This window comes from Zeus faber (assembly GCF_960531495.2).
Source record: "Zeus faber genome assembly, chromosome: 16".
NCBI classification, from domain to species: domain Eukaryota; kingdom Metazoa; phylum Chordata; class Actinopteri; order Zeiformes; family Zeidae; genus Zeus; species Zeus faber.
In genome coordinates, this window is record NC_137202.1 from 24,808,186 (window position 1) to 24,830,732 (window position 22,547).

At 48.4% G+C, this 22,547-nt stretch overlaps 1 protein-coding gene across 3 annotated transcripts; it reads left to right on the forward strand.

Annotated features, from left to right (window-relative positions):
* Window positions 1–228: 228 nt before the first annotated feature.
* Window positions 229–21,911, forward strand: mypn (myopalladin). 3 transcript variants are annotated; one of them, XM_080016656.1, is made up of 20 exons: window positions 229–390; window positions 1,567–2,748; window positions 7,114–7,289; window positions 7,386–7,437; window positions 7,569–8,016; window positions 8,100–8,174; window positions 8,505–8,646; window positions 9,829–9,945; window positions 10,043–10,868; window positions 11,681–13,087; window positions 13,170–13,302; window positions 13,812–13,889; window positions 14,780–15,001; window positions 16,050–16,199; window positions 16,771–16,850; window positions 17,021–17,153; window positions 17,246–17,453; window positions 17,579–17,744; window positions 20,120–20,253; window positions 20,873–21,911. In XM_080016656.1, exons 2-20 carry the CDS (start codon window positions 1,568–1,570, stop codon window positions 21,049–21,051), a joined length of 5,907 nt encoding a protein of 1,968 aa, XP_079872782.1. In that variant the 5' UTR covers window positions 229–390; window position 1,567; the 3' UTR covers window positions 21,052–21,911. The 3 variants fall into 3 exon arrangements, with proteins under 3 accessions (XP_079872782.1, XP_079872784.1, XP_079872783.1); XM_080016658.1 differs by lacking the exon at window positions 20,120–20,253; XM_080016657.1 differs by lacking the exon at window positions 13,812–13,889.
* The last annotated feature ends 636 nt before the right edge of the window (window positions 21,912–22,547 follow it).

Genomic DNA, 22,547 nt, shown 5'->3' on the forward strand with positions numbered 1-22,547 from the left:
GTGGTGACCGTGAGGCCCGTTAAGAGGCGGAGACCGAACAAGAGCCTTCTAATTCTGTTGAGAGCGGCCAGGAGAGGAATCCCTTTACAGCGCCGCCCGCCCCGGCCAATGAGCAGTGACGCCACCCAGGCACATGGGCAAGCCCCCCCACCCCACCCACCACCCCCCCAAAATAACCTGCGACTACTGCACTGACAAATGTTGCTACTTTTACCGCTGACAGGTTACCGGGGCGACTCGCCTCCATATCTTCCTGTAAACTCCAAGGTTAACTGTGCGAGACAAGCGGGAAAGGCCGGGCAGCTGTCCGGTTCTGGATCTCCCTCGGTGGCCGCCGGACGACCGGGATCTCCCTCTCTGAGCACAGGCGCCAGCTGCCTTTCTTCCAAGGTAGAACAACGCACCTCCTCCCACCCCCCCACCCCCGGTCTGCTTGTCGTTCCCAGCGTCCCGTCGACTGTCGTTTGACATCAGCCTTATCAGCGCCGTGTGTGGCTTAGGAAAGCCGGTGACACTGACCCACAGGCGAGCGCGGGCTTCTATTTTTGCTTAAGTGATTTGTGATGCGTAATTGAATTTGCCTCAACCTGAACGTGTTGTTGTGCTGGTTTGTGCCGTCGCTTAATCGCCCTGATAGGTTGTTGGTGGCCAGTGTTGCCTCAATGGGAAAATGGCTCCGTTTCTAGTTCTCTGGAAATTGGATTTGGGGGTTTTAATTTTGAGCGACGTTGTTAATAGGGGGGCTGGGGGGTAGGATGAGCGACACAGCTTTTTCTTGATTTCCTTCATGTAAACTGAGCCCCGGCTATTATTAGAGAGGACTCGGTGGGCTTGGAGGCGGTTTGCGAAGGATTAATGTACACAACAGCTGCAGCTACAGGTCTGTTGGAAGGGCGTTTGCTGCCTCCCGTAATTGTGCTGATTTGAGTGTCGGAGACAAATGTGTACCCTATCCCATGTCAATATCCAATAACTGCTTGAGGACGGGATCGGAAATTTGTCAAAAAGAAAGACTGAATTCAAGCAGAGAACTTGCCTGGGGCGGCCAGGGAAGTGTAAAGCTTGCCTCGTATCCGCCGCAGTCTGGTGTGGGAAACGGATATCGTGCTGAGGCTTTATGGGAGTTGAAATTAGGCCAAAGTAAAAAGCTATTTTAAATGCATCTTGATTGTACCTTTTAAATTCATCAGTATTTTTTAACAGGTGATGGAGAATAAAATCATCCATTTTTATATTCCATGTAAATTGGTGCGTGTCTCGGTTTTCATGGTGTTGACTTGTAGCTGACTGTTCAACTTAATAATCAAAATGAATAAGGCATTGTGTCTTGGATTCTTTCGTTCAACCTTATTATTATCATTACTATAATTCAACGGGGCATTAACCCGTTTCTTAATTTATTAGTATGTTGTTGCCGTATTTTTTTGCTCGAGTCACCAATGTGTCCAGTGACCTTTTAAGTGATTACAGAATGGCTCAGAATTGAGTGCTGAGTGCATGTACCGTTAGTGTTTTAATGACAGTTGTTTGAGCACGTCAGTATAACTTGTCACCCCTCCCCCCCAGTATGCAGGAGCAGCACGGGGATCAGCCTCCGTCCCTGTCTCAGCTTCTGAGGGAGAGCTACCTGGCAGAGGCCAGAGCCCAGCAGCGCCACAGTGAGATGAGCCGCTCGGACGCCTGCCCCTCGCGCCGCCTGGTCTACGGGCCTCTCAAAGGCAAAGTCGAGGACCCGGCGACCCGCAGCGACCCCCGCTGTCCCGACCTGTCGGCCTTCCTCAGCCAGGAGGAGCTGGATAAGAGCGTGGACCTGGCTCGCCAGGCTATCGGACATGATCCCCGGCAGGAGAGGGCGGAGCTCAAGGCTCCCATCGCCTCCACCAACGCCGCCCTCCCCTCGGCTCCCGCAGTGGGGAGCTCAGCCGCCTTTCCTACTCCTTCCCCAGAAACTTCAGCTTCTTTCAGTGTCCCTCCTCCCACCGATCCCCTCGTCCCGGTCTTCACCGCCCCATCTGCCGTGTCCTCTGTTCAAAAAGCCAATAAAACCAAAGAGCCGCCGCCGGCCGAAAGAAAGACGCCCAAAGCCTCCGCCCAGCCGAGCAATGGGTTGAGGAACAGCAAGGCCTCCGGGGAGGCCTTTGGTGACTTTAGCAGGTCCACGAAGAACGCGCCTTACGGCGTGGAGACCCAGTCCAAGAAGGAGTTCCTGAACAAGGCGGCGGACTTCATCGAGGAGCTGTCCTCCCTGTTCAAGGCCAACAGCTCCAAAAGGGTGCGGCCGAGAGCCTGCAAGGCACACAGGAGTGCGAGCCAGAACAAGGGCCAAAATGAGGGGGCCGCGTACGCCCTCGAGGCTGACGACAGGGAACGTCCTGTCGTGGCCCTGGAGCTGGAAGAGGAGATGGAGGAGGAGGCGGAGAGGGAGGAGGCGGAGAGGGAGGAGGCGGAGGGGCAGAGGCCCAGCCCCGCTTCTGCCCACCAGCCCCATGCTCACCTGGACTCCAGGACGGGCCTTGCGCAGCCTACCGGGTCGGACTACTGCATCGCCGAGGAGCAGCAGCACGACGCGCCCGGCCAGGAGACAGAGGAGGCCGAGAGCCCCCCCGACTTGGCGGACACCCCCTACTCGGAGGACGCCGTTTGCGAGCCCCCCCACTTTATCCAAAAACTGAAGAGCAGGGAGGTTCCGGAGGGCAGGAAGGTCCAGCTGGACTGCATTGTAAGAGGACTACCTGTGCCCGAAGTCCGGTAAGGCAAACCCACCCAACATGACAGACACGGGCTGTGGACGAGGCCTTCGCTCTCATTGTTGCTCGGTGCAGCTGCTGCCGGAGTTTAGTTTGAGACTCAGTCCCGGGGTGGGGTGGGGGTGGGGCGCGATCTTTTCACATTCAGTCTCTTTCAAAATGAGTCTAAATGAGTCTCTTTGGAAATGTAATACAGGGAGTACGGCAAGAGGTCACGTCTGCCACGATAGGGTGCGGTCACTCAGCATCCGTGCCATTTTCTTGTTCTGTGAAGTGATGTGACAGCGTCTGGATTGATAAGCTGCTGTTCTTTTTGGGGCGGGGTGGTTGAGACAGGGACCAGACGGGGGAAGCGTCCAGGGTGAGCTGGTGGAACAGAACAGCTTTGTAATATTAAAGCTGAATTCCAGGTAATAATAGTCTTGCTTTAGAGTTTGTGATCAAAGGCTGCGGACTATGGGAACTACGCGTGCCGTTGCCTTTCGGGATACACTTTGAAAATCCAAATGTAGTTTGGAGCGTCTGTGTTTCTCAAGTCTATTCAAACTCTGCTCTCCTGGGGAGAGCCATCAGGCGGAGGTGGAGGATTGGAAGTCCTGCACTTTCCTCAGGTGGTTTGCAGTGATCAGAGTTCTTTGGTGTGTGTGTGTGTGTGTGCGTGTGCGCGTGTGTGTGCGTGTGTGTGTGCGCGTGTGCGTGTGGTAGGTTATGTCTGGAACATTTTATAATCCTGGTGTCCGTCTCGTTTCTCGGTGATGCACAATAAGCCCACCCGTGGATGGCTGGGTTAGTTAGGTTACTTGCTTTTGCTTTTGATTATCTTTGCTCCAAATGTGGCACATTGCGGAAACCTTTATAACCACTTTGGTAAGGTGGTAAAACCTAAATGAATGAACATTAAAAAATAAAGGACTTATCCGAGCAGGCAAAACGATCCCCTTATGGTATTGCATATAATAAGAGGTTTTTTTTTCCATTAAGCCGAGGGTTTAGAGAGGGGGCAGAGATCCATTGGTCTCTCCAAACATTGTTCAGCCTGCTAACATATTCTTGTCCGGGGAGAATAGCTCTCGGCCATTTTTAGCCGGGGCAGCCACTGAGCAGCGTGGCTGTGTCTCATGGAATCGCGGGAGATGTGACCGACACAGAAACAAAGTCGAATCAAGTAAGAAATCGCAGGCCGTCACGGCCAACGGTTGTTTTTTGTGAAGAGTTTTGAATGTAAACAAAACATTTTCGCAACGTTTTCCAGTGTCCTGTGTGGTGGTGGGGGTGGTGGTGGTGGTAGTACTAGTAAAAGTCATAGTACTTGTGGATATTTGATTCCCTTTTTATTCTATTCATTTTTTGTTGCTGTTGTTTGTTGTATTTTATTTTAGCCTGGAGTGTGTCAGTTTCTGCTGCACAAAAGGTGTGTGTGTGTGTGTGTGTGTGTGTGTGTGTGTGTGTGTGTGTGTGTGTGTGTGTGTGTGTGTGTGTGTGTGTGTGTGTGTGTGTGTGTGTGTGTGTGTGTGTGTGTGTGTGTGTGTGTACCTGTGAATGTGAGGAGACGGGAGTCGGCCCGATATGTCTCACCATATTATCTCCGAGCTTAAGCGGCTCTGATGCGTCAGGGAATAGCATTGTGCATATTCAAGCTCTATGTTTAGCCCCGGTGCGTATGTGGACTGAGCCAACCAGGCAAGAGCTCCCAGACTCCATGGGGATCCCCCCCACCACCACCACCACCAACGCCACCATCACGCTGCCCTGGTGGGGGTTGTGGGGGGGGTAGCCTTTAACAGGTGCAGTGATCTGGGTACTTTGGATCGAGAAGCAGGTCAAGCGCTCTCCGACTCACGCTTTCACATTGGGCCCTTTACCTCAACGTGCTTCCTCGCGGAGAGCACCCCACCCAGGACATCCCGGTCATGTGTCACATCTGTTGTTTTCCGTGATTGGGGGTCCAATCCCCACCCCCCGCTAGCCTGACATCGCCAGACCAATTCGCAAATGGATATTACTCGGGTCTGGGGCCTCTCAGTGCATTTTCGATTTCCAAGGTGGTTATCAACGGGCGCGGACCAAAATGCCTCTGGAATGGATACAGTTGGATAGAACTACAACCAATCGGAGCAACAAAATGTGTGATGTAGTATAAAGTATGGGGAACAGACCAGTTTGTCCCGATTTCGAGCTGGGTTTCCCGAGTCCCTAGCCTGGAAGCCAGACCAATCTGCAGCTCATGTTTCATTTGCTCTGCAGAATACGTCTAGCCAGCCTCCCGTTCAAACAGATTTCCACCCTGGTCGGGTGGAAATCTTACCAGGGTCAGGCCGATCACAACCGTTTATCTGATATGGGACGGGTTTGATACGATGGCTATACTATTGGTTGAAGGTCTATCCAATGCTCTGATTGGTTGAAGGTCTATCCAATGCTCTGATTTGTTGAAGGTCTATCCAATGCTCTGATTTGTTGAAGGTCTATCCAATGCTCTGATTGGTTGTAGGTCTATCCAACTGCGTTCAGAGATATTTTGGTCTGTGCCGGTTGGTAAAGCCTCATACCCCATTCCTCTAAGTAGAGTATAACAAATCAATACAATTTGTTTGTATTTTAGATGTATTTTATAATACTACGTTCTTATTGAACAAAACAAAAAAAACACTGAGCGTAATGGCTGGAGCCGGGCCTGTGCACTTAAGGGCACAACTTGGCCCAGTTGGCTAGACCTACAACCAACCAGAGCAACGAAACGTGTGACGTAGCGCTGCATACCGGCTGCTCAGCAGGTTAGCGCTAGAAACCTGCGTCATATTACATAAATGGCTGTGATTGGCCCAACCTCGGCCGGGTCGGCTGGAAATCGGTCTGAGTGGGAGGGGGGCCAGACGTATCAGCCAGGGCAAATAAAACATGAGCTGCAGATTGGTCTGGTTCCCAGGCTTCACCCCCAACCCCCGCTGTATCGAGTGTTAAGACAGGCAGTAGATGCCCAAAGTATAAGAGATGCAAACAGGCGTACAGGCCTTGCTAGAAAGTTGTCTGACATAGTTTGAATAAAAATATTTGGTGTGAAATCTATACAATAGAGCCATGGACCGTACCTTAGCCATGGACCATACCTTAGCCATGGACCATACCTTAGCCATGGACCATACCTTAGCCATGGACCATACCTTAGCCATGGACCATGCCATAGCCATGGACCATATCTTAGCCATGGACCATACCTTAGCAGTAGCAGAGTACACTGAGGAGTTCACAAACCAGCGGATCTGTGTGCTCCGCAAAGCTGCGTACTTAAGACCGGGCGACATGTTGACATAAGATATCACTTTATTGCTCCCAGGGGGCAGGGGGGCTAGGAGCGTAATAACCTATTCCTGTTTACTGGGTATATTTAACACAGCATCCATCAATTCATTTATTTAAAAATAGATCTACTCGGCCTTAGAGGATGCTGCACGTTATAAGTCAGAACCGGAGAAGAGAGTTGTTGTGGTGGGTCGACTGGTTGACTGTCTGCCATCCGCTGGTGCTTCATTTAGACGGCATTTAGCTGGAGGTAACACCCAGGGCAGCGTTTTAAAGCGAGAACACAGCCGAGCGTTTTTTTGGGGAAATGGTACCCGGTGGTTCAAGGGGCAACGCGTCGCTAATGAAGGGATGGGGGAAGACGATCATACGGGACAGAGAGGAAAGGCGAGAGCGGCAGGTGAATGGGCGTGTGAGCAAGGAATGGTAAACCGACGAGGCCAAACAGGATGTCTCGCCGTCCCACAAGCCAAACTAAGAACTTTCTCTCTTCGGGGCGGGGCTGGGGCGGGGCTGGGGCGGGGGTGGGGCGGAGGGACGCGTCCTTTCGGCACACCAAGATGTATTGCATTGCTTCTTATTTTACAAGGAAAAGGATAGGCCCGAGCTCATCAGAAACATTTTCCCTCCTGACCTCCATATAGCTCCACGGATCGGCTGGTTGCCAGCAGCAGTGTTGGCAACCAGGAAAATACACAGCAAGGACCAATCTCCATCGTAGTAGGAGTCCCATAACTCCAAGAGTAGGCATCAGGAATGTTGTCAACATGATACTAAGGAGTAATGATGAGATTTGAGCATCGTATATCAGTGTAGTACTTTGGTCCATATGTTGATTTCTGGAATCCGAAACCACTGATAGTATTGTCTCAAAAACTTTTCCATCTCCATCTCTGTCATTAAATAATTTAATGAGTTAAGTGTGCATTGAATCTATTTTAGGAAGCAGTTGGGCGGCACCAATGCCTCCCAAGATTTATACACACATATTCATACACTTACACAGTGATGCTGTGAACTGCAAGCCCCACTGAGCAGTATCCACCTGTGCGGGTTTTAATTTCAGGTGGTTTTGTGAGGGGAAGGAGTTGGAGGACAGCCCCGACGTTCAGATCGTCACCAACGGCGAGCTCCATTCGCTGATCATAGCGGAGGCGTTTGAGGAGGACACGGGCCGCTACTCCTGCTTCGCGTCCAACTTCTATGGCACAGACTCGACGTCCGCTGAAATCTACATCGAAGGTGACTCTTGTTTCCTTGTCGCGTGAGGCGGTTTCCCGCGTGTGTGAGGCATCGGATTAAGTAGAACTCTGGCTGCTTACCTGCATTGTCTCTTAGGCGCCTCTTCCACGGACTCCGAGGCGGAGCAGCACCCCGACACTGTCGCAGAGTGAGTTTCTGGAACCTCTTCGATCGTTATTGACGTCCATTTCTTAACTTCATGGCGTGATGAAAAGCATGTAGCCCCGCAATGAAGCGTTTGTTTTGCAAAGCCTCTGAATCTTCAGATTTTCCCAAAAGGCTACAGAGGAATCCATCAGAGCTCGCCACAACGTTAGCCACAGCGTTACTGCCAGCGCCTGAACCGGCAGCCCCCGTTGAAGCGGAAGACGCCGCTTCACCCCAATTACCCGTTACAGCGAGCGAGGAACGGCCGCAAGAGCTGCCGCCTTGGACGCCGAACGCCGAGGTGACCCCCGAGCCTCCGGTTCCAGAGACACCGAGAACACCTAAAATTTCCACGCCACACGTCCCGGAGGAGGAGGAGGCGGCCACGGTGACGCCCGCCCAGCGGTTCCCTGCCTTCCCACCGGGGGTCACCGGTCCTCAAGAGGTCCAGGAGGCGTCGGCCCCTGAACCGGTCACGTCCACCACCTACCAACAACCCATACAGACGCCGGCGGAGCTGCCGTCAAACCCGACGCTCTCTTCCGAACAAGCGGCTCCCACACAAGCGACCACAAACGGGGTAAAACTGCCTAAACAGTCTAAAAATCTATCCAGTAATCGTACTATTTTTACTTTGTATGCTCAATTTTTTATTTTCTGCAGAGTAAAAACGCCAACCACAGCTACCTCCAAGGGTTGAACGGACGACCTATCATGGCTGCGCCCGTATTCACGAAGGTACGTCATCTCTCTGTCTCATCGATCCAGACATGATTTTGGATTGTCAAGAGTTGGTTTGGTGTAGTGATGCAAGACTCGCGAATGATTCGTTTGTGTGCGAACAAATCCTTTATGTGATTCGGGAGTGAGCTCCGGGCAAAAGAGTTATTCGTTCGTGACTCGGTAACTGCAGCCCGACACACGGGCGTCCACTGAGACCCGAGTCGGAAAATGGAACAACTCTTCTTTTTACTGGGTTTGGGGTTAACCCTAACCCTAACTCTAAACCCTGAGTCACTCGTAAAGAGCCGAATCTCCAAAAACGCCTTCTGCTGGTCTTCTTAACAGAGCCTGCAGGACCTCATGGCGTTCGAGGGCCAGCTGGTGGTGCTAGAGTGCCGTGTGAAGGGGGCGCCGGCCCCCAGAGTGGAGTGGTACAGGGAGGGGACTCTCATAGAGGACTCTCCTGATTTCAGGATACTACAGAAAAGTAGGTGCCACTTCTGTTCTACATTGTGTCAGGATCAAATTGTAGCCCACTACACAAACTATCGTATTATGTGGAATTGTGTATATCTGTTAAAAAAAAAAAAAAGCTCTGTTGTGTGTCTTTGCTTTGGTTTTGAGGCGTTTAGTGTATTCAACAAGCACAGCTTTGGGGAAAGATATAAATAGTTGAAATGGTTTAAAAGTGTTTATGTTAAACTCAAATTTCACTGGGACAGATTTGTTTGAGTAAAAACTGCTGAGTTCCAAAACTAGTATATTTTCTTTCATGGGTAAATAGGGAACAAAAGATGACATTTTTTTAACTTCATATATTAGAAAAATAAAACCCAAAATAAATGACACTGTGATTTAAATAAATCCCTAATTTTATACAGGATGATTAGATTCATCATACAGAACAAAATGTTTAAATATACTGTATGATAGGACAGGATATTATCATCAGGATCATAAGTTACCTACCCATAAGTGTTAAGATTGTTATTGAAAAGCTTTCTATGAGTACAAAAGTTGTGGTAACTTAATTATCCACAAATACAATATAATTTCACAAGTTTTTAAACTTTTTCCCGACATTTAGTTTTCTTCAATTTTTACTTTGTAGCGATTTTAATCCAGTTTTTTATATTTTTTCTTTTATTACATTTTTTTTTTTTAACTTCCCAGAGCCTAGATCCCCGGATGAAGCATGCATTTATTTAACAGTTAAACAGTTTAACAATGTATTTTACTTCAACAGTAAAATAGTAATTGTTTGAAATCATGAAGGTTTCAAACTCCAAAGAAGCTCCACTCTCCGGTATACGATGGTGTGCTGTGTACATATTACACTCCTGAAGTGTTTATAGACCCCTGGCTGAGGACTCCGCTCCTCTTCGGAGCATTAGCCAGGACTGCTTTTAACCCGACTCTGAACCATATAAGGCAGTCTCTCAACCTGGGTCAAAATGCCAGCGCCGCTGATCATTTAATAAACTGTCTCCATCTCCATTCCCATAACTGGAAGATTGGAAAGGACTAAAACTAAGAAATAGTTCACTTCCTTTCTGTATTACGCTCTATCCATTATATCAGAGATGCTGCTCTCAAACAATACTGTGTTGTAAATATAAATGCATTTCTTCATTAAGTGCCGATTTTTTTTTTGTCCTGGAACTTCTAGAGGAAATATGCACTTTGGTCATTGCTGAGGTATTTCCTGAAGATTCAGGAATGTTTACTTGCACAGCAAGCAACAATTACGGAACTGTGTCCAGTATTGCTGCCCTCACGGTCAAAGGTAACATTTCTGTGTCAGATTGAATTGAGACACATTGCTTGCACTTCTCAATGATGGCATATCATATTTAAACATCCATTCTTCTTATTTTCATAAGGCAATGGTCTCACCGGCAACCAGGTGAAGACGCCAAGCCACGTGGCTGCAGAGCCCGTCCAAGTCCAGGAATCGCCCTCATCGGATCTCGCGGCTCGCACCGTGAAGCCCGAGGTCCTTTTGACCAACAGCGTCAAGCCGCACTCCAGCACAATTCGCCTGGATCCGCTTAGCTACAGCACCTTATGCCTGGACCCTCTGAGTGCAAGCGCCCTCCCCCTGGACCCCCACAGCTCCAGCGTATCCCGTACGGACCCCCTCAGCACCAGTCTACCCGTCCTGGATCCCCAGGCCCTGAGCGGCAGCTACCACGGCGGTGCCCGGTGTGTCAGCACTCCGCGCTTGGACCCGATCTACCTGAGCACCCACCGCCAGGACCTGCCCGGATCCGGTGGTGGAACTACCATGGAACTGCAGAGCAGTGGAGAGGCTCCCTCCTACCTAAAACCCTTCTCTAGTTCCTCAGTGGCTGACACCCATAGCTCAAGCCCCAAGGCCCAACCTGAACTTCCCAAATATCGTCCGACTTTGCCCGATTTGGCCACGCCCGGGAGCCCAAACGCAAAGTTGCCTCCAAACCACCAGAGTGGGTCTTGTGGCGCTGTGGTGCCACTCCCCGACCCCCCTGCCAACTCATGCCTGAAGACGGGTGTTCCGGCGAGCCGCAAAGAGTCACGCTCCAGCTCCAGAGTCGGCCTCCGTGTGCACTTCAAACTTCCAGAGGTCGAAGAGGACGAGGAAAGCGACGCATCCAGCCAGTCTCACGGGGACGCAACTCAGACATCCGCTAATAAAGAGCCACCACCGCTGCTGGCAAAACCCAAACTGTGAGTATGGCCGATAGCGTTTATGTTTAAAGTAACCCAAGTCCTGGTCTAAAATATATTAAAAAAGCCTTTTTAGGTAAACCTTAACTTCCCCACCAAACACAAGGCTGGAAACAACAACAAAAAAAGCCGTAGTCTAAAAGCTATGTATTTGTTGTCCACTTACAAATCTCCCGGTCCCCATGTTGCACTATATCGTTTAAAAAATGTGTCCAGATAAACAGAGAAGGTGGGAGGGCTTTTCCTCTTAAGGCTGTCCTCGCTGCTTTAATAACAAACGCAGTTCACTGGTGAAGGCATCCAGACTGCAACATGTGGACTTTCCAGCTTTCAAAAACAAAGGATGGTGTTTTCTATTTGTAAGTTAAATTCTTTGAATTCTATTCCATGATCATTTGTTTAGATGTCAGATATACTGGGAAATATATTAATTAACATATTGATTCCAAGTAGTTTTTTTTGTATTTTTTGAAATATGCAGCATAAAGTGACGAGTGATGACAAGTTGCCTTCGACATTTAACTTGATGGGATTTCAGACGAGAAATGTCTTGTTAAGATCAACGTCCTATTCACAGTATGAGCTTGAAAGTGGGATAAGGGTGGAAATTGAGCATGGAAAGTGTCTGGTTCAGGAGCTGCTTGGGAGCCCATAAAAGGGCAGACTCTTTCATTTTGAGTGAGGCTCATTTTTTTTCTTTGTCATATGCGAATATTTACTCTAGTGGAGTGTAGATACGATTTGATGAGCGATATTCTTAAGTACTTTGTGTAGTTAATGGTTCTCTTCTTGGTTTTGTCATTGATTATCAGGGATCCGGCACAGCTCCAGCTCCTACACAACCAGGTTCTCCTGGAGCAGCAGCAGGAGACTGATCCCCAGCCACAACCCAAGACCCAACCCCAGTCCCTGCCCCGGTCACAACTGTTGCCTCTGAGCCAGCCCCAATCCCAGCCGCAAATCCAAATCCAGACCCAAGTTCAGCCCGTGACCTGCTCCGAGTCTGTTGTTTGGTCACCCAGGATGCGCCCCGAACCTCTCCAACAGCCCTTTCAGCACTACCCTAATGCCACCGTACCCCAGCAGCCCCATCTCCCCGTGCCTTCACTGGCCACTGCCCCAAGTTCCAGTAAGGCACCGCTCCTAAGTACCACCTCTGGACCTCTACTTACGACCACACCTGGCCCTTCTTTGGTCAGTTTGTCATCCGCACCTCAAGTAAACGCCACTTCCGCTCCATCTTTGGTCAGCTTTTCTTCTGGACCTCAACAGACCATCACACCTGCTCCAACTTTGGTCAGCTTTTCATCTGCACCTCAAGTAAACACCACTTTGGCTCCACCGTTGGTCAGTTTTCCATCTAGACCTCAGCAGAACATTACACCTTTGGTCAGTGTTCCATCTGGTCCTCAACAACACACCAAACTTGGTCCTCCAATGGCCAGTCTTTCTTTTGCTCCTCAGCTAAAGATGGCTCCACCCGTGACATCCCCCCCGGCCGCCCCGCAGCTGTACACAGCTACAGCATCTCCGCTCAGCATTGCGCCTGTAACCGAGATGAACACCATCCACGCGTCTCACCTCAATCTGTCGCCTGCAGGTCTGTCCAGAGTGATGCCCATGAGTCAGTTTAGCCCGCCTCCCGCACCTCAGTTCAGCACAGCCGCCACAGACCCCCGCGGCCTTGCCTCTCTGAGCAAACCTCCCGCTTCAGAGCAGATCACGTCCCCCGCTGCCATGCTGAGAAGCACCCACGCCTCCCTCATGAACCTCGCCCCAACCTCCCAGAGCTTCAACTACGCCAGGCCCAAGGAGTTCATAGCCGCGCAGACTCTCTCGCCGGTGAGGAGTCCCTCCCCGACGGAGTCCCCCGTCCCCTTGCTCCACGAGCTGGCCGCCGAGCTCAACTCCTCCACCGCGAGCTCGCCGACGCTCCCCCCCTTCTCCCCGCCTCCCAGGGTGTTCCCCACGCGGGTGCTCAGGTCTCCCACCAGCCCCACCGCCCGGCTGTCCTCCCCCACCCTGACGGCCACCCCGTTCCTCAACTCGGTGTTTGCCTCGCGAGCCCAGTCACCTCCCCAGGCCTCCTCTCCTGCCTCCAGCAGCTCCACGCCGAGCCCCATACAGAACCCCGTGGCGTTCCTCAGCTCCGTTCTGCCGTCGCTACCCATCACGCAGCCCACCAACTCCATGGGCCTGCCCAGAGGCGCTCCGGCAGGGTAAGACCTTTTTACAATTATTGAGATTATCATCAAAACTGGGTGAGGCGCGTTCTTGAGGCTCCTTTCGTTGTTGCCACAGGCTACTTAAGAAGTTGCCCAAGAGCCGTTTGTCAACAGCCGAAGACATCCGCGACAGCAAGGAAGTCCTTCTACGCGACATCGAGAAAAAGATGCGCTTGAAGGACGATCCTTCGCGCTTTGGGCTACAACAGGTACCGGGTGGTCTACACCTCTCCACTGAGTGGGCAGCCACATTTTCAAGTCATCTGAATATGCTTTGAATGAATGATGTGAAATCAATTAGAAGCTCAAATGTTCAACCAACCGTCTGTTTTTGACTTCAAAAAACAATTTCTAGCCCTACCGCTTGGGCCCCGCTCTCGTGCCCCCCCCCCGACACAAACATTGCGGCGCTTGCAGCGGAGGTGACGAGAAACTCTCTCCGTATGAGCGCGAGTGCCCGATCCTCACCCAATCATTCATTCACCATATTCGTTCATCAGTCAGTGTTTCCATGTAATTCCATCCGTAGGAATCGCGTGTTACTTTGTAGTGTGTGCGCATGTGTGAGGCTGCTTTGTGTGTTTGTTCATCCATCGTTCTGTGTGTCAATACAATAATGTGAACGGCACATTATCATTACCCTTTTCATCGTCAACGTTCATGTGTTTGGGTCCGTGTTTGTGTCGGTGTTCATCATTCATCCCCTGTCCTCTCATAGAAGCTGAGTAATGAGGTGAAAACAGCGAGCAGAACCCTCGGACCAAACATTCCTGCCACTGTCTTTAACTATGATGAGGTACAAGCATTGCTTTGCCGAAGGCTAGAATGGGTTCCGAGAACCACGGTGAACTTATTTGAATTCTCCCGATACTTATCCAATGACCAGGGTTACCTCATGCGTTTAATCAAGCATCAAAGCGTCCCTTAGCTAATATATCACATGCATGAATAAACCGGAAAAAAACGAAACGTATTTAAGTCGGTGCGAAACTACTCGTACCACACAATGCTGTTTTGATATAATTTCTTCCCTCCCTTTCAGCCCTTATTTCCCTGCTTTCCATGTACACATTTGTCTAATCGGTTGTCATTGCTTCATCCCTTTTTGCGCACATGAACTTATGTTATTTTTTTTGCCGAAAAAGACCAGCGCTCACGACAACAGGGCACGCCGTTCGCTGAGGGTTTGGCTAACCTCGGTCCATTCAAAGTCATTAGCTCACTTCTATTTCCTCTGTTTTTATTTTTTCTTCTGTTAATTAGGATGCGCGTAATGTATGCCCCCCGAGGACTCACACTTTGGGAAACGATGTCGGTGCATGATCTCCATGGGATTCATATAAAGCCACAATCTGAACTTTTGTGCGAAAGGTTTAGATAACAATGAGATTGTTGCTTCAAAGGAACACCGCTGTTGCTGGATTGAAATGTTCTGTACTGATCATCCTCGCAACTGATCAAGGGCGATGTTGTCTGTAATATATGCACGTTGTTATAGCTACGCCCTCGTTTCTGAGTTCATAACTCGCCTAAAGTCAAATTCACGTTAACAGATACGTTAACAATACGTTGACAGATGCCGTTCATTCTCACACGAGAGTTGAAACATGCACAGATTAATCCGACACAGGTGAGCTTTTATGCAGTGTTTTTTGTTTTTTTTAACTTTTTTCTGGGTTTTTTCAGGAGTATAGAGTGTCCAACTTTGAGCAGAGGCTGATGAGCGAGATTGAGTTCCGCCTGGAGCGCACGCCAGTGGAGGAATCGGACGACGAGGTGCAGCACGCGGCCATCCCCACGGGGAAGTGCATCGCCCCCATATTTTGCAAGAAGCTGAAGAACTACAGAGCCATCGAGGGCGTGCCGGTCACCTTCTCCTGTAAAATCATGGGAATCCCAATACCGAAGGTGGGAGTGCAGTCTCCATAAAGTCTCCATAACAAGACGACACAAGTCAGCCCTATCTGGCCGTAATACAGTACATAGCAATGGCTAGGTATTATCAAAATGTTTTTTTCTGGCCACGTGAGGTGGTGGGGATATTTTTTCATTCGAGGGGCTGTTCTTTTTTGTGAATGTTCATCCATATCTATATATACAGTTATATATGTGTATATATAGATAAAAAGCATATGACCACTAATTATGCATGCAGAGCTCGTTCTGTCAGACAACTTGACGGCGCCACACGATTCCACGTCCTTATGGGCCGGCCTATTTAAGCAGCCACCCCCTTCTGCCCTACCTGCTTTGCTGCCTGCTTGCTTGCTGCGTTACCGCCCTCCCTCCACCTCCCCTGCATCCACATGTCGGCCTCTACTCTTCTATCCAGTGGGTGGATTCAAGCTCATCACCACTTTATTTCTAGCTCACTTAGTAGGCTCATGTTTGCTGTACAACTCACCGGGAGTGTTGAGCAGTAGAGCCCAGACGCCAAATTAAAATGATGCATAATAACTAAATAACATTTAAAAGTAAATCTAAGAACTGGCTTCCCTGCAGCTGATGGCAAAGACGTGCCCGGTCTCTTTGGCAGGCAAGACGGAGCCCGCCACCACCAAATCAAACAGCATATAGAGAAGCACATGCGGAATGCAAATTCTTTGAATGGCTGTTTCTTTAAAAGTGTAAAAGTTTAAAACATCACATTTTATTTTATTTTATTTTTTTTGCAAAATGCCCTTACGGATTTTCGCTTTAAAAGTAATCGGAAAAACGTTTATGTCAATTACATTAGATATTTACTCATACTCTACAAACCTTTGGTTGTATTTTTGGTTCACCGTCGAATGTCAGTGCTTTGTTGAAATGTGGCATCCAGTTCCATTTGAAGTGGTACGTCATTTTTCACTACTCACTAGAATTGATGCGACTTACAGTAAAACAATCACATTTTGATACGCAGCCCTATGCATGCAAGTGTATATTTGTATTACATTAATCATATGTCTAAAAGGTTTACTGGTTCAAAGACGGAAAGCAGATCTTGAGGAAGAATGACCATTACCAGAAAATCCGAGATGGGGACGGCACCTGTGCCTTGCACATAGAGTTCACGACCAGTGACGACGACGGCAACTACACTGTGATGGCAGCAAATCCCCAGGTAACGCCTCAGTTATTATTAAGATTACAGTTTGTGTGATTCTAATGCATTATTACTATTAACGCTACTATTTGTGCTATACTACCATACTATAGATTACTCTAGACTGTTTTATAATACAGTTATACATATATTATATTAAACCAGGATATTATATCATACTTTAGCAATATGTTAGCAAATAGTTAACTGTTTTACGTTTGTTGCATATTGCAAATCTTTATTTTGATGTTTATTTTTCTTGTTGATGTTTTATTGTCCATGGTGCATTTTTATGTTTATTGTATATTGCCATTCTTTCTTGTTTATCGATTATTCCTTTGTTTATTTTTCTTGTTGGTCATTTGTTGTTTAGTTTATTGTTGATCAGTTTAATGTTTATTGTATATTGAAATTTCTTGTTAATATTTTTGTCCATTTTTTGATTTATTTTATATTGCCCTGCTTTACCCCCTGTTGACTTATGTTTATGTGTACATACTGTATATTTAAGTTAATTTATTTTTATTTATTTTTGCACTTGCACTGTTATCTTATCTTAAAATCTGACTTGTCCTTTCATTCCCGCCAGGGACGAATCAGCTGCTCGGGCCATTTGATAGTGCAAACCGGCCCCCACCGAAACCGCATGACACCTATTCACTCTCAGAGGTGAGCAGGACTGAGTGTTGCGGTGTGTTGTGCAGGTAAAGGGAGTGTGCACAGCAGGCATCTCTAGGCGCAGGACGGACTGAAACAATGAGGTTGAATTAGCACTTTTATTCCCATAGAGCTGAATTTCAATGCATTGAGGTTTGTGCACGGTAAACCCCTCCATACAGGGTGCGAGCCCGCATCCTCGAGGTCGAAGAGGAGAACGAGCAGACCCAGGAGCGCTTCTTTCGACCGCACTTCCTCCAGGCCCCGGGGGACATGGTCGTCCACGAAGGGCGGCTCTGCAGGCTGGACTGCAAGGTTGGTAGGCGAACACGCGGAGGAGGATCTCTCTCAGAATAAGGACGTGCCCCTCGGAGGAGTCGTATCTCAACCGGCGCCTGCCTCAACAGGTGAGCGGCCTGCCCAACCCGGAGTTGATGTGGTTGGTCAATGGGAGACCGATCTATCCGGACCCAAACCACAAGATGCTGGTGCGGGAGAATGGCGTCCATTCGCTGGTCATTGACCCCCTGACGCAAAACGACGCCGGCACGTACACCTGCATAGCCAGCAACAAAGCGGGCCAGAGCTCCTTCTGTCTGGAACTTCACGTTGCAGGTAGGTACGGCTGTACTAGGTGTGGTTTATGCATATTGGTACCCCGGTGTCGTTTGAGGTCCTTGCCGGTGGTGTCCTGCGTGTTTTGCGGACGGTAGAATAACGGTCAAGTATGCCCACCGTAGAGGAAGCGATGAAGCACCCCCCCCAGTTTGTGGAGAAGCTTCAGAACACCGGGATACCGGAGGGGAACCCCGTCAGGCTGGAGTGTCGGGTGGTGGGGATGCCTCCTCCGGTCATCTTTTGGAAAAAAGACAATGACACCATTCCCAAATCCAAGGACAGATTCAGGTAAGGAGGCGAGGTATCCCGATGCGCGACTCGGAAAAATGATTGGTTGTCCGACTCTTCGTCCATTTGACTCAGCCGGTGTAACGCATGGCGAGCGAGGGAGTCTCAGTCGTAAATCAAATTCTCACAGGAATCGCTGCGTTCCGACAAAATAGATCATTTTGGCAGAATTCAAAGTGTAAATCAGTCACATTCCTGTCCCAGTGGCATGAATTCAGCTCCCAAATTGTCTCCAGTTTGTGACTCGTGAGTTGAAGATTGGCTCTCCCGCTCGCTCTCTCGCTCGCTCTCTCGCTCGCCCACTCACTGAAGCGCATGAGGAAAAACGAATCGAGGGTCGGGACTCAATCAGCGCCCGCGTGCCTGGCTGCAGTAACGGACGACGGCTTTGAGTCATTTCAAAGATTTGTTTTTCTGCGAACGAATGGTTTGCATCGCTGCAACGGAACTGCATGGAAACGCGAAGGAATGTGAGTCGCATGGAAGCTGTCTCTGAATCAATCCAAGTGGTTTATTTTAACTGCGCTAGAAAATAAACACAATGCTATTTATTGAGAGCGTCCCACAAACACACAATCCATGGTTTAAGCTTTGTCAGAAACAAACATCTGAACACAACATCATACCATAGCTATTCCTTGAGCTTACTTCACACCGAATGCGTATCCTGATGTGATAGTTGGATCGCCCCCCCCCCCCTAGTGGCCGTCGGATGAACTGCGTCGGAGTCTCGCACCCCAAAATAAAATGAATACCAGGGAAAATCAAGTATACCTGGCTGCAGCCTGCCAAACTGGGTGGCGGTCAACGTTGAATGTGTAATTCCACCCCGCGTCATTTGATTGGTTTAACTGTCGAATTTGGGGCGGGGTTAAACGTTGATTTCATTGGCATGGACTTGGCTTTGGGCGGGGTTAAACGACACGGGGAACTACTCCTCTGTAAACCCTCTGTTTTGAACATAACGATCACTTTCAACCACGAGTTGACAAGTTAAACATCCATAACACACACCTCATCCAATGAGCATGGTGTCGCTACTCGTCTTCCATAGCGTTTCGGTCATTTTTACCATCCATCCAGAGGGGAGCCTGGCCGCAACGTAGGGGCGCTGCCCATTGTTCCGATGGCCAATTATTCCAGAAACCCAATAATCCAACGAATGTCTGGTGAGAGGAGGTTAAGTTTAGGTATAATGTTATAGATGGTTAAGTTTAGGGTTGGGTTAGGGTGTCGTCCAAGTACAAATTTGAGGTTTGTGTGCTTAACTGGAGTATTTCCATTTAATGCATCTTTATACTTCTACTCCACTACATTCAGAGGGAAATATTCTACTCTTACTCCACTGGATTTATCTGACCGCTGTATTTACAGGTTATTTCTCACATTCCAATTTTTCATGCCCTTGCTGTCCAGTGAAAACTATGTGTCTCCAAATTTGGTTTGAGTGTTCCTTGATGGCTTGAGAACATTCTCCCACTTCTTAAGCCAAATAAACTATTAAAATGGAAACAAAAAAAAAACCCTTATTGGGAAACGCATCGACACAAAGCTGAAGGTGACACTCAACGCTCACAGCTCACAATCAACGTTTAACTAACGCCCAAATTTCGACTGTTAATCCAATCAAACCGCGGCTGGTGGGATTAAAGGTTCGGGACGCTCGGGAAAATGGGAAACCTCGTTTTTTTCCAGAACAACGGCAAGTAGTTTGCTCAGCTGGACATTTACCATGTTCCATGAATGTGAGTTTAAAGCTCCCTTTATATAGTGTTAATAAAGTGCAGGGAAAGAATACACACGATTCACTCATAGAGAAGAGGCTCATTGAATTTTTTAATATGGTGACATCCAGGGTTAACGTTAATAACGCCATTATTATATATACAGTATATGTCACTTTTTTTCTTAGATTTAAGCCCAGTTTCAATAAAAAACGTGACATACCTTCCACCAGCAGTCAACGAAACTTGTCACAGGGATTAAAACAAAACCCACACAGCTTTCCGCGTCCGGAATCCCACTCTGCATAGGAATGAATGGACCTCCGGTTTGTTGTTGTCGCTTGTCTTATTCGGTGTAAAGCGGGCATAAGAGTCCAGGCAGGCACATCAACGTGGATCCACACATCTTTTCAAAACACACCTGGAAAAACGATAATTATTTTGCCCGGCAACCGGGGGGGTGGTAAAGTGACCAGCACGTTTGGGAAAGTGGGGTTTGGACAAACAGGCTTCTAACACGTGGCACACGTAAATAAATAAAGCGAATGCAAATCCACGTTCTTCTTTTCGCCGTAGAAAACGGATGGAGTTTGTATGATTTGTAATGGGCGATAGTTAAGGTGAATCCTTTCCCTTATCTATTTATTCCAGCATGCACCAGGATGCCACTGGCTACGTGTGCCTCCTCATTCAGCCCACCAAGAAAGGGGATGCGGGCTGGTACACCGTGTCGGCTAAAAACGAGGCTGGCATAGTGTCATGCACGTCAAGATTAGACATCTATGGTAAAATCTCCCTCTTGCTAAGTTTGATTGCCGCCATCGCTTTGATTAGATCCAGCTGTCTGACCGTGCTCCGGCATCTCAACCAGATACCGATATAACACGACGTTCCTGCATTGAGTTCCCGATTATGATTGATTAAAAAAAAAAAAAATTTCTAACAATTTTATATTATATCCGTAAAATTTGAATTCATTACGGTTTACTGTTAAAGAACTAATACTTATAACAATTGTCTTTCAACCCCAGTACACACAGTATATGTACAGATTATATTTTATATATGCAGTATGTATGCAAACTGGAACAATTTCCTATTTGTGTGTGTGAATATAGTTTGTGTATATAGTTGTACAGTAAATTGCCAAATCTTATATTTTATACTTAATTTCTATGTTTATTGCCCTTTTGTTGTTATTTCCTAGGTATATTGTATATGACCAAATGTTATATTTTTTGGTTCATTTTTAGGTTTATTGTGCAGTATATTGCCTTTTTCTTTTTCTACTTTTCAGTTAAGTTTTAGGTCGATTATATATTTCCAATTTTTTTCTCTTTTTTTTACTCTCCTCTGGGGATGAATGAGGTATCTGTCTGTTTACTCCCCTCCCGTCCGCTCCAGCCCAGTGGCACCAGAGCATCCCGGCGCCCGCCAAGAAGGCTCTGCGGGCGGGGAGCTGCTACGCCGCGCTGACGGGCCAGGGCCTGGACGTCAAGTCGGCCTTCCCCGCGTCTGAGAACAGCCCCATCCTCTTCTCCAGCTCCCCGCCCGAGGCCCGGCTGGAGAGCGACGAGCTGTGAAGTCCCGCGCGCTCGGCACCTCCGTCAGCTCCTCCTCCATCTCTCCAGAACCACGATGAGGATGAGGATGACGAGTCGAAGCCGAGCCCTGGGGACGCTGGCTTCATCAAAGACGGCGGTTTACTACATATTAATTTTTTTCTACGTTACGTTTGGCTCTGAATTTTTAGGTTTTGGCTATGAACTTCTGCTGAATGCTACTGACGAGATTTTCATTTATATCCCTTTATCGTGCCACCATTTATTTTTATTGGTAAAGCGTCGGGTAACGAGTTTCTGCCCAAGTCAGTAGATACACTGTACCCTGCTGCTGTTGTGCTCGCAAACAAGCGACTGAAACGGCTTCAGTTAAGGAAGGAAGGAAGTGCTGCACGTTTCTGGACGTCCGCTCCAGCACGATTCACTCGCTCACGCGCTGCTCGGCTCGTTTTTGGTGAGACACTCCACGTGTGCGTGGCCGACGGCTTCCAGGAGGACGTTCCCGCTCAATGACGTACGAACGGAGATGTCCGGTCCCCCCGCCCCCCGGGCGTGTCTCCGTCACAGTTTTGCACTTAAACACTCGTGAAACATGTTTACCCTGTGGCCATTTCTGTTTTGTTTGTTGTTGTTTTTTTTGTCATAAACCACGATAAATTAGGTTTTTAGTTCTGGGAGGACTTCATGGATACCCAAATTGGACGGCAAAGTTTCACTGACAAAAAAACCCCAACCCAAATCAAGTCCATATCGTGATTGTTATTTGGTTTCGTTGGTTGGTGTGTTTTTAAAGCACATATTTTAATTCATGTGAAGTTGCACAATGTAAAATAGTTATTTTTTTTCTTCCTCCGAGATTAAAGCTGTATTTATTCAAGCACGAGCTCTGTGTTTTGGTCTTTGCTCAGGAGGGAAACACGTCGACGACGACGCGGTTGCACGACTGCTTGTAACCACCGAAGGGACGGTAGAGAAGGTTCGATTTGAAAACGTGAACCTGTCGATTTTGACCCCGCTGTACTTAAGACCCATCAAGCCAGACAAAAAAATAATAATAATAATAATAATTGGAATCCGAGTGACCGGGCCGTGGTGGAGCCAATTAAGCATCGCTAATCAGACCAATTAGCGGTGGGGTGGAGCGTGAGGGGCGGAGCGGGGGTGGATGTTCAAATAGGCGTGAAATTTCATTCACCTTACGTGACCTAATTACACCCCCAGCCCCGTCTCGCCAGCTGCCGGGTCCCCGCAAGTTGGCCCCGGCCGTTTACGTGCGTGACGGGGATGGGACGTTTCGGGATGTGTTTTAGGGGAGCTAACAAGCGTCTGAGGTTTTTGGAGACAACGTGAGAAGACGATTAGAGGCTAATACAAATCTTTTCCCCCTGTTGATTTTGAATGGCGCTGCATCGCTGCAGGACGGGTGGAAGAGAAAACGTTGTGTTGGAATCAGTTTGTTCCGCCGGGTACATTTACATTTACACAGTTTGTTGTGGGGAAGGTTCCGTGCACTACAG

Excerpts from the sequence above, each read along its gene's own strand:
- mypn (XM_080016656.1), top strand. The coding sequence starts at position 1,568 with ATGCAGGAGCAGCACGGGGATCAGCCTCCGTCCCTGTCTCAGCTTCTG. Across the intron at positions 8,017-8,099 it reads CACAAGCGACCACAAACGGG|AGTAAAAACGCCAACCACAG; the intron begins GTAAAACTGCCT and ends TATTTTCTGCAG. Across the intron at positions 8,647-9,828 it reads TTTCAGGATACTACAGAAAA|AGGAAATATGCACTTTGGTC; the intron begins GTAGGTGCCACT and ends TGGAACTTCTAG.